At 37.0% G+C, this 15,729-nt stretch overlaps 1 protein-coding gene across 3 annotated transcripts in view; it reads right to left on the bottom strand.

The window, feature by feature from the left end:
• The window catches only part of NUP205 (nucleoporin 205), an 81,092-nt gene that overhangs the window by 16,161 nt on the left and 49,202 nt on the right, over positions 1 to 15,729 (bottom strand). For all 3 annotated transcript variants that reach the window (XR_004484549.2, XM_033432387.2, XM_004272168.3), the window contains exons 31-35: positions 9,256 to 9,404; positions 8,139 to 8,330; positions 7,123 to 7,244; positions 5,470 to 5,608; positions 3,316 to 3,442 (exon numbers count right to left, since the gene is read on the bottom strand). Coding sequence is in view for 2 of the 3 variants with exons in the window: in XM_033432387.2 (XP_033288278.1) it covers positions 3,316 to 3,442; positions 5,470 to 5,608; positions 7,123 to 7,244; positions 8,139 to 8,330; positions 9,256 to 9,404 (729 nt within the window). In the remaining variant the exon portion in view is untranslated. The remainder of the gene's footprint in view (positions 1 to 3,315; positions 3,443 to 5,469; positions 5,609 to 7,122; positions 7,245 to 8,138; positions 8,331 to 9,255; positions 9,405 to 15,729) is intronic.

Genomic DNA, 15,729 nt, shown 5'->3' on the forward strand with positions numbered 1-15,729 from the left:
GTAGGGTTAAGAGGAGTATAAATTATTTTTTAAAGTTATTTTAAAAAATTAGGAGGGTATTTTGCATTATCTTTTAAAATTATTTTAAAGTGTGTGTGTGTGCGTATATATATACACACACGTATGTAATGGTATATATGTATGTGTGTATATATATATAAAAGTATATTTATATCTGACAAAGCACTGCCAGGAACTTACCAAGCCTACCAGCTCAAATATACAAAAATGTATATGTATATGTATACACACACACAAAGTTATTAAATGCCATACTGTTTGACATTTTTAAAAAGATCGGAAACAGTCAACGTGTCACAGGGGTCTGGGTAACCACCTCACAATTGGAAAACTATTCCACCAATTAAAGAGTCAGGTAGGAACTATACATGCCGATGAGAAAAAATCCCCAAAACATAATGTGGGGAAAAAATTACAGAGCAGTGTGTATGGTATTTCATTTGTGTAGGGAGGAAAAAATTTTTACACCACGAGCAGAGAAACTGCTAGAAAAACAAAGTATAAATTGATAATTGGTTCCTTTTAGGAAGCAGGAATTGCTGGTCAGAGTGCTTTATTCTTTTATTTTGTTTGAATATACCATGAGCATGTTAAAATAAACTGTGCCTTTCTGAAGATAATTTTAATACAGTGACAGGGTTAAATGCTGCTATTAGTAAAATACAGAATATTTCAAGTATTTTTAAAAAGTAACGAAAGGGGACTTCCCTGGTGGCACAGTGGTTGAGAGTCCGCCTGCCGATGCAGGGGACATGGGTTCGTGCCCCGGTCCGGGAAGATCCCACATGCCGCAGAGTGGCTGGGCCCGTGAGCCATGGCCGCTGAGCCTGCGCGTCTGGAGCCTGTGCTCCGCAACGGGAGAGGCCACAACAGTGAGAGGCCCGCGTACCACAAAAAAACAAAGAAAAAGGAACGAAAGGAAAATTCATCAATAAAATCACCTTGCCAGAGGATATGATAAAAGGTAAATTCTCTCTGTACTAACTCAGGACTTCTGGATTAAGATGGCAGAATGAAGTAGTATCATAGAATGTCCCTTCTATAATCAACTACAAATAAATGAAATTCACCAAAAAGGGAAAGGGGCCAACTTACGCCATAAATACTAAAGCATGGTGGTGCTTAAGGAAAAAAAAAAAAGGGAGATGAAGAAAATTCCAGGGGAGTAAGTAGCATAATACAACTCATGACCCTCATCCCACCCCTCAGAAGCAATACAGAGAAAAGAAGATAAGCCAACAAACTCTTGCAAATTCTCATGGAGACCCCACAATTTGCGAAGCAGCACATTCAGGTGATTAAGTAAATTAAGTAATTAGGAGAACTAGCAATTAGGAGAAACCAAGGTAAAAACCATTTGGAGAAGAACCACTACATAGCACTATGGGACCTTAGTAAAGGCAAGGGTGGCCTGTCTTGGTATCATCTCAGGACACTGGAATGAAGTGGGGAAATGAACATAATAAGCACACAGGACTAAGACACTCCAAGGCTGGGTGGAGTTGACCCTGGGATCTCCGAAGAATGAGCACAGTCTCTAAGTTCCTTAATATGCACTGCACTCTGCCCTTCCAAACTCTCTCCTTCTCCCAACACAAAGGGCTCAGGTACTGAGGCATGCCCAGAGAGGAAAAAATATTGTGGGTGTTGGGGCAGAATCAGAAGTTGGCCTCAGACTTCTCCACAGCAATATAAAGATGGAGGTAGTATAGGCTAGTAGTTAAGCACACAGACTCAGAAGCCACAGTGCATGAAAAACCCTACAGTATTATTTGTGTGACTTTGGACAAGTTAACCTCTCTGTGCCTCAGTTTCCTCATTTGTAAAAAAAAAAATGACATTATTATTAATAGTAGGCCATGCTTTCATTCAAGAATAAAGGCAACCTTTAGATGTCTGTAAACATTAGAGAGTTCAGGGAAGATTATATACTTTTTCTTAGGGGAGGGGACCTCAATACAAATTAAAAACACCAAGAGATAAATCAAAAGAAAGAACTCAGAAATGGTGAAGCTATAGGAGGAAAAAAAAGAATTGGTGTTTTTCTGTGAATCCATGTAAATATACAAGTAAAACTAAATAACTGAAGTTATTATGGTTACAAGACTGAATATAAATGATATTTACTTGTAAATATAATACAAGCAAACAACATGAGGGTGGAAAAAGAAGTGTAAAATAACTCATTACTTCATCTTTCACATCAGGAGTTAGTTGATTCTGTCTAAATTTTTTTTTTTTTTTTGCCATACGTGGGCCTCTCACTGTTGTGGCCTCTCCCGTTGCGGAGCACAGGCTCCGGACGCGCAGGCTCAGCGGCCATGGCTCACGGGCCCAGCCGCTCCGCGGCATGTGGGATCCTCCCGGACCGGGGCACGAACCCATGTCCCCTGCATTGGCAGGCGGACTCTCAACCACTGCGCCACCAGGGAAGCCCCCTGTCTAAAATTTGTAGTAAAAAAACATGTAGTAAAATATGTAGTAAAAAAAATGTTTTTAATGACCAAAATATCTTAGTAGTTTATCATAATCTTTTTTTCTTCTTAATCATAGTGATATTTTAAGAACTAATATCTCTTGTACACTTGTAGTAAAGAAACATTTGTCTGGAATTCATCAATGTCTTCAGTTTCTCTTCAATTAGTTTTTCATCTGTAAAGTTCACGTAAAATTAAATAGTTGTTTTCTAAAACTGAATGTAAAAGGTATCCCATTCTCGAAAAGTACCTCTGTATGTCTGTTTCTCTCCACCGCCCCTCCCCCCCACCAATACATACATATACATAGAGCAATGTTTGAAAAGCTACTTATCTATGTTAACATTTGATAATTTCTAGATAGTGGGATTTGAGTGTTAATTATTTTCTTGAACTTTTTGAATTTTTTATACTGACCATATATCACTTTTATAAACATATTACTTCAAATAAAGGCAGTTAAGGGGACTTCCCTGGTGGTCCAGTGGTTAAAAATCCACCTTCTGATGCAAGGGACACAGCTTCAGTCCCTGGTCAGGGAACTAAGATCCCACATGCCGCGGGGCAACTAAGCCCACATGCCGCAGCAGTATCCCACGTACCGCAACAAAGACCCCGTGTGCCTCGACTAAGACCCGACGCAGCCAAAAATGAAATAAATAACTAAATAATTTTTTTTTAAAAAAGGCAGTTAACTCTGTTAGTTCCAATCTCAAATAAGTAATATATAGCTGCAAAGTAACAATAACCTCATTCTATTAAGTGTATGTCAGTCTGTAAAGCACTGGTAAAAATCCATTCAACATAATCAACTCACCAGGAAGTGCTGCTTTACTTATAATTCCTGTCAGCAGAGCCAATTCCTGCAAAGACCCAGCACTAACATCCTGACAGCGCAGGATTGCTTGTATGGTATCAGAATGAGAAATGAGAAACTGCAACACCTAAGACGAAGAAAAGGAGGGGAAATGGAAAAACAGGTGGAAGAGTAGAAAATTGTATTATAAATTTATATCCATCTGTTTAATAACATTGAAGCAAGTAATTTAATGTAATGAAGAATATTAGATAAGCAGTTGTCTTTTGCATTTACGTAGTTTATTTTCAAGAAGCAAACATCTAACTAAATTTTATAAGAAAGCTAAAGATAAGGATTATTTCAAAGTTTAGAGATTAATACACTTAGAAGCTACTATAGAAGAGTATAATATAACTTGGAACTACTGTATGAAAACTATTATTTGACCCCTATTTTTTAAAATTTTTGTCTAAATGGAACTAGAACATGAATTTAAAATGAGTGTGTTCAAAAATGACTTACTGGGACTTCCCTGGTGACTCAGTAGTTAAGAATCCGCCTGCCAATGCAGGGGACACGAGTTCGAGCCCTGGTCCGGGAAGATCCCACATGCCGCAGAGTGACTAAGCCCGTGCACCACAACTACTAAGCCTGCGCTCTAGGGCCCACGAGCCACAAATACTGAGCCCACGTGCCACAACTGCTGAAGCCCATGCGCCTAGAGCCCGTTCTCTGCAACGAGAAGCCACTGCAATGAGAAGCCCACACACCGCAACAATGAAGAGTAGCCCCTGCTCGCCGCAACTAGAGAAAGCCTGCGCACAGCAACGAAGACCCAATGCAGCCAAAAATAAATAAATAAATTTATTTATTTTTAAAAAATGACTTACTGAATTCAAGTTTGCTCTGTGAAAGTCTGACTAGTGTGACATGGGGACAATCACATAAAAGCTTTTGTCTAACTCTCCTTTTGATATGATGAAAATAAATGAGATACAAATCTTGACCTCTAAACTGTGCCCTTTCAGCTTAGCATTTTACAGTGTACCATCATAGAAGACTCTACTCATTTTCACATTCAAACATCTTCTTAACTAGATTATAGATTCCCTGAAGGCAGGGACTACACCACAACTGGCTGAACATTTGAATCTCTCAGGAACTGTGCCACTTTTATTTTTTAATACAAATTCCTGGCCTCAGAGTCCATCATTGTTGGACATGAAACTCAGTAATCTGTATTTTTTAAAGAACCTACTCAGGTAATTCCACTATGCTCAGTATAAGACTGGCCTTGTATCACAATGTCCCACTTCTTCTAAAAAACCTTAATCTCGAGAAAGTAGAAGACAAAGTTTTTGAGTGTTAAAGAACTGACTCAAAGGCTGCATATGAAAGGGGTAGAATGTCACTTAGACTAACGCAATATAAAATCAGGTAGCACACTAGAAACAGCAGCATTCTATCTTGGGAAAGTATGCCTGAAGACTGATGGCAGGGAAAGCAGATAAAATCACCATAAATTATTAGGATGTGTCCTAATTCCTGAGGGTATCATAATAATAGAGCAACACAATAAAAAACTGCAGATTCTTAGTGATAAGCCTAATTAATCAGTAAAAGGTTAAATTGCATATTGCATTATTAGTCTAAGAAACAAACATATTTTTGAAGATTTCACTGAAAAGCAATGAAAATAAAACTAATTTATGGTGTTTGAAGGAAAAATATTTTATTAGAAACTCACTTATTTAAATTACTCATTCTTTAAACATCACAACTAAATGTGGCATCATCATTTATCTTTTGTATTTTCTGCAAGGTCTAATAAAGGAACAGCATTCTCTAATAAATACCTGGTTAAATTACATTTTAGAAGCCAGCTTATTTCTATCACAATAACTGCTTCCTTTTGCAGAACAACAAATTTAGATCTCTTGCCTTCTATCTCACTATTCTATTAATTAGCTGTGGTGTTTCATTCAAACAAGAGTACAAAAACAGACCGATAAAGTTCAGAGCAAAGTGCAAGGGGTCTATGTTCAATACCCAGCTCTGCCACAAACAGAACGGTTAAGGTAAATTCACGTTAAGCGTTCTATGCCTAGGGCTTCTGCATTTGTAAAATAAAGATTTTGCACTTGATGATTTCTACACTAAGGATCCTCTTACCTGCCCTGCTGCCTGCAAGTGCTGGGCCATACTAGACGTGAGGATGACCTGGCACAAGCGGAGAGCTGGAAGCAGAATCTGGCGGTACCGGTCCACTGGAGTAGGGATGAACACTGGGGCATCTCTCAGGCCAAACATGCTTGATTTGCATCCAGCGAACAAGGAGAGAGCAGTAGTCCAACAGTTAAAACAGTCCCCGACCATCTCCACGGCAAACAATCACAGGTGGCTAATTAAGATGTGAAGCTACTAATGAGGACTCTGTATCCCAGAGGTACAGTTAGTGAAAAAATCTGAATTTTTAAAAATCTTCGTAAAGAATAATTGCATAAATTTGAAAAGACAGTGCTAAAATTCCCCAAACATACTTATTCTACTCTAAATATTCCCTTGGGCCACAGAGACTATGTGTGAGAAACAGACAGAAACAAAAGTTACTCTCCCCAAATTTCCCTCTTGTACACCCAAAGCCAAAAATGAATCTACATTGTCCATTATATAAAATAAAACAAGATTTTAAAAATTAAAATGAGATTGTAAAATCACTTAACCTTTAAGATGAGGTCTCAGAACACTATTAATAAACTTTTATTGTAAATATTTCTATTTAAATTTTTGAACAAAAAAAAATGGTTGCCTGTTGAAGAGAAGAGAATGAAAGCAGAATATGGAAATAAAAAGAAATAACAGAAAGGCTTTCCAAAGACAGGCAATAATAATGTGCCATGAACTGAGGAATACAATTTACTCAATCCTCTTCACCTAAGGTGAAAGTAATAACTCTTGTGTTTAAAACCTTAGAAAGTTATACTAAAAAAATTTTCTTTTCTAGAAGTAAAATATTTCTATAGTTAAGCCTGAAAAACTCAAACATACAATTTGGTAATGGATCTTTTGAGGAAAATTACTCAAACTGACCTAAATCGTTATTTAACAGTAGGAGGGTATGCTATAGGCCCTAACAATGCTGCAGCCATGTAGACAAAAAAGAAAAAATTCATATTCAAACTCAACTGAGAAATCTGCTAGAAAGTTTGAAACTTAAAATAATTTCACTTGAAGCTTTCAAATTAGCAAGCAGTTGGTAAAATGTTAAAATGAGAAAAATATAAAATACTATTCAAGTCATCAAGAAAAGAAAATCCACAACAAATTATAATTTCATTACAATACTTTAAAAGACCAGTATAACTGAAAACATGTACTTCTACTAAACAGAACAATAAAGTTGGGAAGAAAAACGTCTAACAAAATGCTCTCCCATTTCCCTCTTACGTTACTGCTCTAAAATGGAAAGCACTAGGTCCCTACCCACTTTTACCCTATTAGCAACTTTCATTTACTAGTTAATGGCAGGGGTATATGACCAAACAAAACCATCAAGATGAGAGTACTGCTCCAACAGAATTATAAATGGCAAAATTATGTTTGAAATTTTTTTTTTTCCCTTAATAATCCTTTACTGGTAACTTTAAAAAAAGCGGCAGGGGGTGGGGATGGTGGTGTGATGAATTGGGCAATTGGGATTGACATGTATACACTGATGTGTATAAAACAGATGACTAATAAGAACCTGCTGTATAAAAAAAATGAATAAAATTAAATTTTAAAAAAAACCATAAAAAAAATAAATAAATTGATATGGATGCTTACCCCTGTGGGTCCATTTCTGGGCGCATGTCATAGACTTGGCATTGTGCCAGCCTCACAATCACCCCGGACCTCAGCAGCTCTAAAGCGCCCTGTTGTATCTTGGCCACTCTTGTGAGAAATGCCTAAGAAGTTATGAAACAAAAATCATCAGTACAGAGATCAGAGCCAAGCGTCTCACATTAAAATGAGACTTTCTCATAGCACATTTCTGATCTGTAATCACTGGTGAAGAGAAATTCTGAGCTAGCTAGGAAGGGGCATATTATACCACCTTAACCATAGGATTTTTATGAGGAGTAAATGGCACAGCGTATCTGAAGCGCTACATACACCTTGCAAGGATTAAGCATTCAACTAAATCATCATGTGGGCTTATGGAGGGCAGGGAAGATTGTTTTGCTCACAGCTGTATCTCTACTACCTAGTGCCATACCTGGCATGTAACAGATATTTAATAAATACTTGTTGAATAAATGAATGAAGGAAGGAAAACAGAATTAATGAAGAATCTAAGACTTTAGTGCTTCTCTTATTGTGACATTTGTGGTATTTTTAAGCAGGAGGAAACAGAAATTAAAACAGATTTGGAGGAAAGGAAATGAATTATATACACTGTACTGAAAAATCCTGTATTTAAAGTAGAACCAGCACATCTACATTGGAATTTCAACAGGCAACTAACAGTCTGATTTTCGTTGCGGAAGGACATTTTTGCTCACTCTTCTCCTCATAGACCACTGGGTGTCATGTGGCTTTGCCACCACCAGCAATCGAAGTGAGTAAGCAGCAGTCTCAGTACCCAACTAACCCTCTCAGGATCATTTCAACTCAACTTTGGCATGCTCAGAAGATACAGTTCTAGCACATGTGCCCAAATTTAAAACTCCTTAGAAATGATTACAGTTTGTATGATAGAAACATGCAAAATGTAGGCCACGTTAGTTTTCTTTAATATATCCTTAACCTCAAGAGGAAGTGACCTGTTGATCTAACTTCAAGTGAATATAAAGCCTTACCATTTTGGATTCGTATGTATAAAGGGCTTTTAAAAGGGGAGGCTGTGGAGTGAGTAAGCTCTGCAAAGTACGGTCATCTTCTACCAAGCTGTCCACAAGCACCTTCAAATAGCCACTGTTAGAAAGATACAGAAGCCACTGCTGCTGCTTATCTACGGAGACAATCCGATCAAGTAGAGCCAGTGCCAGCATCTGACGGAAGAACACATCAAAATCCAAAATGTGGAGATGGCTACCAAAATCAACAACAGTAACTCCCTTTATCTGGAAATGTTTAAAAGTTTTCTTACAAGGAGAATGGTTGCCTGCAATACAATTCTCTCTCTTTTTTTTTTGAGAAAAATGTATGTATGTATCCAGAATCTTGATTTATTAATAAAAGAAAAAATTTCAGGGTAAAGTTATATTTCTGAAACAAAACCTAACACATTAAAATAATGGCATTAAATATATTTTAGCAAAATCGAAACATTACTTGCTGGAGGAAAGGGATTTTTAAAAATAGCTTTTCCCCCCAATTGTAAAGTTTCACATGCTCCTTGTAGAAAACAGAAAACTTATACAGAAAATACATTATCTGAGAAACACAGATTACTTCGTTCTATGTCTTCCCAAATATTTTTTTAACATAATTGAGAGCGTACTACATGATTCAAATGCTATGTAATTTTCCACCAGCAGGGAATTATCTTCTCACTGTATTATCACCAGTATGACATAATATTTTAAAGACATATAAATGCAAATACTCATTGAAAAAGCAGAGAAAGATACACTCAGTATAAAAGCTACGTATCCAGCATTCTCTTATGCCAAGATCTTGATTAACCAGCATCTCTGCTGGTTAATTTCTACCAGTGTAAGGCAAATCTCAAAATTAGCAAAAAGATTATTCTGAGGGTACAGTCTGAACAAATAAAGGATTCTGAACGTAAGTAAACAAAACATATGAATGAACAAAACAGAAATTCAAAATTATAGTAAATAAGAAAATTCACTAAAATATATTACAGAAAATAATTCCCAATATATAACATACATTTGAAAAGCTGATCCAGTTTATGCCTTAATAAGTCAAAATATCTATCCAATTAATACTAAGCAGGAGTTACTGTACCCTTCCAATCTCATGACCATCACAAGCATCTCGACAGACCACTTCCATGAGGGCAGCACCATAGCTCTCAATGATGGCTATGTTTTCTCGCTGTAATTTACTAAACACATCTTCAGGGGCGGTCAGCCTTTCCCACATGGTTTTCTTGGCTAAAGGGTTACAATAGAAGACATATAAAACACTCCAGCAAAAAGCAGTTTGGTAACTGAGTAATTACACATCATACATGACGACAACAGAAAAATCCTTCCATTATTGCCTGCACACAAAGACCCATCAACCAATGAGTCTAGGCAGGTAAACTTTAAGAACACAACGCACTATTCCATGCATGTACACTGAGAACAATGGTATTAGGAAAAGGATAAACTATCCTTAAAGAAATCAAAATGAACTATGAAACCCCAGGAGAAACATTCCTGTATTTATTCCACTAATCAATCTGGTTTTATCTTTTATTGAGATCTATGAGAATTTGGCTACAAAGGAGCAGGTACAAAGTAGACAAAGATCTGCTTCCAAAAAACAGATATTTTATTCTTTTATATTTTTTAATTGAAATATTTATTAAAAAGAAAAGGTATACTCATTATGAAGATAATTTAAATTAATTAAATTTAATTTAATTCAAGGAACACTAATAATTAAAGATAGGATCATATGCTTTACATAGATTCCTATAAACCTTTTAGAAAAGTTTCATAAATACACTACATAAAGCAATAATCTGTATTTGAAACTAATCTTATGACTTTTCCCCAACTAGCACATGGTAGCAGTTTTTTTTTTAACATCTTTATTGGAGTATAATTGCTTTACACTGGTGCGTTAGTTGCTGCCGTATAACAAAGTGAATCAGCTATACGTATACATATATCCCCATATCCCCTCCCTCTTGCATCTCCCTCCCACCCTCCCTATCCCACCCCTCTAGGTGGTCACAAAGCATCAAGCTGATCTCCCTGTGCTATGCAGCCGCTTCCCACTAGCTAACTATTTTACATTTGGTAGTGTATATATGCCAACGGTAGCAGTTTTTAAACTGAGGAAAGATTCTCAAGACAGGGTGATCAGAATGGAGGGCAAAACAAAGCAGGTTTAACCATGAAAAATAAAAATAACACACAAGGGCTTCCCTGGTGGCGCAGTGGTTGAAAGTCCGCCTGCCGATCCAGGGGACACGGGTTCGTGCCCCGGTCCGGGAAGTTCCCACATGCCGCGGAGTGGCTAGGCCCGTGAGCCATGGCCGCTGAGCCTGCGCGTCTGGAGCCTGTGCTCCGCAACGGGAGAGGCCACAACAGTGAGAGGCCCGCGTACCACAAAAAAAAAGTACACACAAGGTGGCCTATATTCCACTATAAAGTTTGCAGCAGTCAAACCTTCAGAGTTTTTTTTTTAACTTTGTTTGTTTGTTTATTTTTTCCCTAAAATATCTTTACCACTACTCTGATTTTATTTTAGTCATAGTTAATTTCCAATAGTGTCAAAGCAGGGTATGAGATTATTTTCTCAACCGTGTCACTTCCTTTGGTCACCTGGTCCCATCTACTTCTATTTCACCTCCCTCCACTCTCCACCTCCACCCCAATGCTGCTGCCACACTAGCCCTCAAATTCAGCACTTCCTTCAGTCTCAGGATCTTTGCACTAGCTGTTCTTTATATTCTTCCCCAGATCTTAGCATGACTGCCTCCTCTTCATCATTTCAGCCTCTATCAAATATCACTTCCTCAACTATATCCAGCTTCCCTCCTCCTCCCACCCCACACACAATATATCACAGTACTATTTTATCTTCTCCACAGTACTTATTTATCAGATTTACTCAAATTATGTTAGTTTTTAGTTTCCATGCTTGTATCTCTGTCTCCTCACATCGAATGTAAGCTTATTAACAATGGGATTCTGTCTTGTCTGCCACTGTTTCTCCAGAATTTAGCACAGTGTCTAGCACATAGTAGAAGCTCAAATATTAATTACTGATTGATTGACAGCTTAAAGGCAAGTTTAGAAACTTTGCTCCAGGGATGCCACCAGATGCTCTCAGGGTGGGGTACCATGGTGGGTGGGTTTTCAGGAACCCAGCCTGAGGAGCTATGGCATCTCCTCTTCTGTTTTACGCATAGGATTGCCACAAAATTATCTGAATAAAGGCTTTGGACAAAAGTCTGAAAGCCACTACTTTATAGGTTTAACATTTTTTAGCCATGAATTCCTTAGTTCAAACATTCTTATGTAAATGCAACCCCACCAGAAGAGTCCAGCAAAACTCTTAATTTCCTTTCTCTTCTTAACTCTTATAAAACTTGTAATTTATACTTGGGGTTGGCAAACTAAGGCTCGTGGGAAAAATGTGATCTCCCACTTGTTTTTGCAAATAAAATTTTAATGCAACATAGCATACGTCTCTGGCTTCTTTTGCACAATAATGGCAGAGTTGAGTAGTTGCAACAGAGAACATATGGCTTGCAAAGTCTGAATTAGTTATTATCTGGCCCTGTACAGAAAAAGCTTGCTGGCATCTGGTCTATATCATCCAATTTAAGGCTTATTGTTTTATAAACACATATATTGCCATTTTTACTAGGATAAAAGATTTTATGAAAGCAAGAACCCAATTAATGTTTCCTGCTTCCTGGAACAACTAAAAATAATCAACCACCAAATGATTACTGATTTTTGTTTGTATTGTAAAAAGGGGAAATAATCTAAATGTCCAAAATGGGTAGGCTAAATAAATTATGGTATATCCATAAGTGGCAAAATCTATACAGGTATTAAAAATGTTACTTAATGAGGCAGGAAAAGCTGAGAAAATACTAAATAGAGAGAAAAGGGAAGATTTAAATCAATAAAAAAAGATGGCTGGCTATAACCAAAATGTCGTGATAGTTATCTTAGAAGGTAAAATGTGTGACTTTTCCTTTTGTTTATTAGTGTGTTCTAAATTTCCTATAATCAATATTTATTTTTAAATAAAAAAATAAAAGCTAAAAGATTTTTTTTTTTTTTTTTTCAGTATGCGGGCCTCTCACTATTGTGACCTCTCCCGTTGCGGAGCACAGGCTCTGGACGCGCAGGCTCAGCGGCCATGGCTCATGGGCCTAGCCGCTCCGTGGCATGTGAGATCTTCCCGGACCGGGGCACAAACCCGTGTCCCCTGCATTGGCAGGCGGACTCTCAACCACTGTGCCACCTGGGAAGCCCCTGGTACTGTATTTTTAAGTCACTTATTGGAGTCAGATTCACAAGAACGGAGTTAACAACAGGCAAGATGCTCTATGAAATCCTTTTAGTCCCACTACTTTATGACTAAAATCAGAGGTGTACTTGTACTATAATTCTAGATCATACTAACACCTAGACCATAAAAACTGAAAATCTCATGATAGGATCCTAAAAAATTTAATAATGGCAAGAGATTATCTTTTCTAATCTCTTTTAAAAAGATGATTGGATATTATGGTTTCATAAACAAAGAACAACAGGAATATTCTTGATCAAAAGTCGCAATAGCCCAGAAGAATTATGAGCAGAGCAGAAAATTCTTCATTCTTATTATAATTCCTAATTCTTATTTATAAATAAAAGATACTACTGAGTACCATTAACTTGTCAAACTTAAAAAGAAAAGCCAGTTTAGAAGAAAATAGAACATATGAGAAAAACTTATAATAAAAGTACTTAAAATTACAATTTAAAAAATTTTTAAATTAAAAATTCTAACTGACATCTTCCATACAGCTATATCAATCAACTATAAATTAAAGGTGAATGATAAGCTCCTAGAAAATAGAAAGTTAAAAATGAATCTGTTTTAAAAGCAATATAATCCATTTTACTGAAATTACAACAAAACATTCAAACAGGGCTAATGTCACAGAAATAAAATTAAGGAGGATGCACTATATCCTCTACACTGAGGTGTTAGCATAACTTTATAGGTTGGCTTTATAAACTTTTATTGAAAACATTAATCTGATTAAAAATATGCTGAAAAGTATATATCTTTGTCATTATCAATCTGTTTTTAAATGTGAAATATTTTTATAATACTAGAGCTTAAGGAACAGAACAATAGAGAAATTAAGAACATAATAATTGGGGTTCATATTAAACATTTAGGCTCTGGTCAAATTATCCACTTTTTCTTTCTAGTGGTCACTGGTAGAAAAGAGAGAGAATAAAAAGGTGAAAAAAATACAAAGAGAGATATTTGTGATGTCAATGGCTGTCAACTAAGCCCCAGGAATTACATATGCAAAAACAATGTCAGATTTGAACTACACTGTTCTTAATAAAGGAAACATATAAGATCCTCCAAATAATTTTATCAAAAAAAATACTGGGTTGGCCAAAAGGTTCATTTGGGTTTTTTCATATCATCTTACAGAAAAACCCAAATGAACTTTTGGGCCAACCCAATATATGCTTTGGTTCCTCCCCAGATCTACTGCATTGCCAGCTCAAAGTGATAGGATCCACCCATATGGATTTTCAGAAAATTAACTATATGCTTAAGAGACGTCTGAATTTCCTTTTCCCTAAACTGCTCATATCCTTTGCCCATTTTTCTGTTGGGTTATTGATTTGTAGATGCTCTTTATTTATTAGAAATTAGTCATTTGTGATACGAGCTACAAATACATTGCTGATACTGAATTCTAATTCTCAGATCTGTCAAAAAGAAGCAAGTCACTTAGCCTCTCTAAGTCAGATTCCTTTTATACCAAACAGGGAAAATGGCTGCCCAGTATTCAGTACATACGTTTATGTAAAAATAAAGAAAAAGTGGTATGAAAAAATAAGTATATAAACATTAAAAATTCAGTTTTTGTTTTAAAACAACAGAAAATAGGTACACTAGCACAAAAGTATGTGCTCAATGAATATTTATTAAATATAGTATTTCTAATTTGAAAATTAAAAACACTAGTATCTAGGGAATAAAGTACTTTGCTATCTATCTAAAACAAGTCAAAATAAGCAGTAATTATGACTAAGAAAAAAAAGCTACTTAAGGGATAAAATTGCTCTAAAAATAGATCATTTGAAAATTAAAAACAAAGGAGAGGGACTTCCCTGGTGGCACAGTGGTTAAGACTCCACGCTCCTGGTGCAGGGGGCCCGGGTTCGATCTCTGGTCAGGGAACCAGATCCCACATGCATGCCACAACTAAGGAGCTGGCGAGCCACAACTAAGACCCGGAACAACCAAAATAAGAAAAATAAAAATAAATAATAATAATAATAAAAAGATAACAGATTTTTTTTTTAAAAAAGGAGAATCTTCTTTTATGGTCACACTGCTTTTACCACATCTTGATAATGACTTCTTATAAAGCACGTTGTAGAGCTCCACCTAGTGGTTAAGTGGTGATTTTTGCCAATTCAACTAAATACAACGTTAAAAACTTTTTTTAGTCAAGAGGAAAATGGGGGAGGTGTATTGGCGGATTATCTCTCTTAAAAAAAGCTCCTATTTCTTTAAAAAGTTTCTCTGAACTATTATTTTTTGTTGTTGTTGTTGTTGTTGTTGTTTTCGTTGCGGAGCACAGGCTCCGGACGCGCAGGCTCAGCGGCCATGGTTCACGGGCCCAGCTGCTCCGCGGCATGTGGGATCTTCCCAGACCGGGGCACAAACCTGTGTCCCCTGCATCGGCAGGCGGACTCTCAACCACTGCGCCACCAGGGAAGCCCTGAACTATTATTTTTAACGACCTTAAAAATATTTTTGTGTATTATTTATGCTGGTAGGAAATTCCTATAAATACATCATTTGGCTATTATTACATTCTAAGAGAGATATTATACAAAAATATATAGCCAGTAATGAATAATATGAGATAATCTAAGTCTTACACACAGAGTGGTTTTTAAGAATCTGTGTTCAGGACTTCCCTGGTGGCGCAGTGGTTAAGAATCTGCCTGCCAATGCAGGGGACACGGGTTCGAGCCCTGGTCCGGGAAGATACCACATGCCATGGAACAACTAAACCTGTGCACCACAACTACTGAGCCTGTGCTCTAGAGCCCGCGTGCCACAACTACTGAAGCCCGCGTGCCTAGAGCCCATCCTCCGCAACAAGAAAAGCCACCACAATGAGAAGCCCGCGCACCGCGAAAAAGAATAGCCCCCCGCTTGCCACAACTAGAGAAAGCCCACGCGCAGCAACAAAGACCCAACGCAGCCAAAAACAGATAAATAAATTTATAAAAAAAACAAAATAACAATACTCATTAAGGTTCTCAGAAAGCACAAGGCGCCCATTATGAGAAGGTACTTATGACAAGTTCTTAAATAGCAGAGTAACTCTGGCAAAGAGTATTATACGCTGGTCTCCTGAATAGTTAAAAACATTTTTCACATTTGGCAATGAAAGAATCCGTATTATTAACTCTTATTTAAAAATGCTAACTATATGGGAATTCTTTGGCGGTCCAGTAGTTAGGACTCCGTGCTGTCCCTGCCAAG

Source organism: Orcinus orca, chromosome 9 (genome assembly GCF_937001465.1).
Source record: "Orcinus orca chromosome 9, mOrcOrc1.1, whole genome shotgun sequence".
Classification (NCBI taxonomy): Eukaryota; Metazoa; Chordata; class Mammalia; order Artiodactyla; family Delphinidae; genus Orcinus; species Orcinus orca.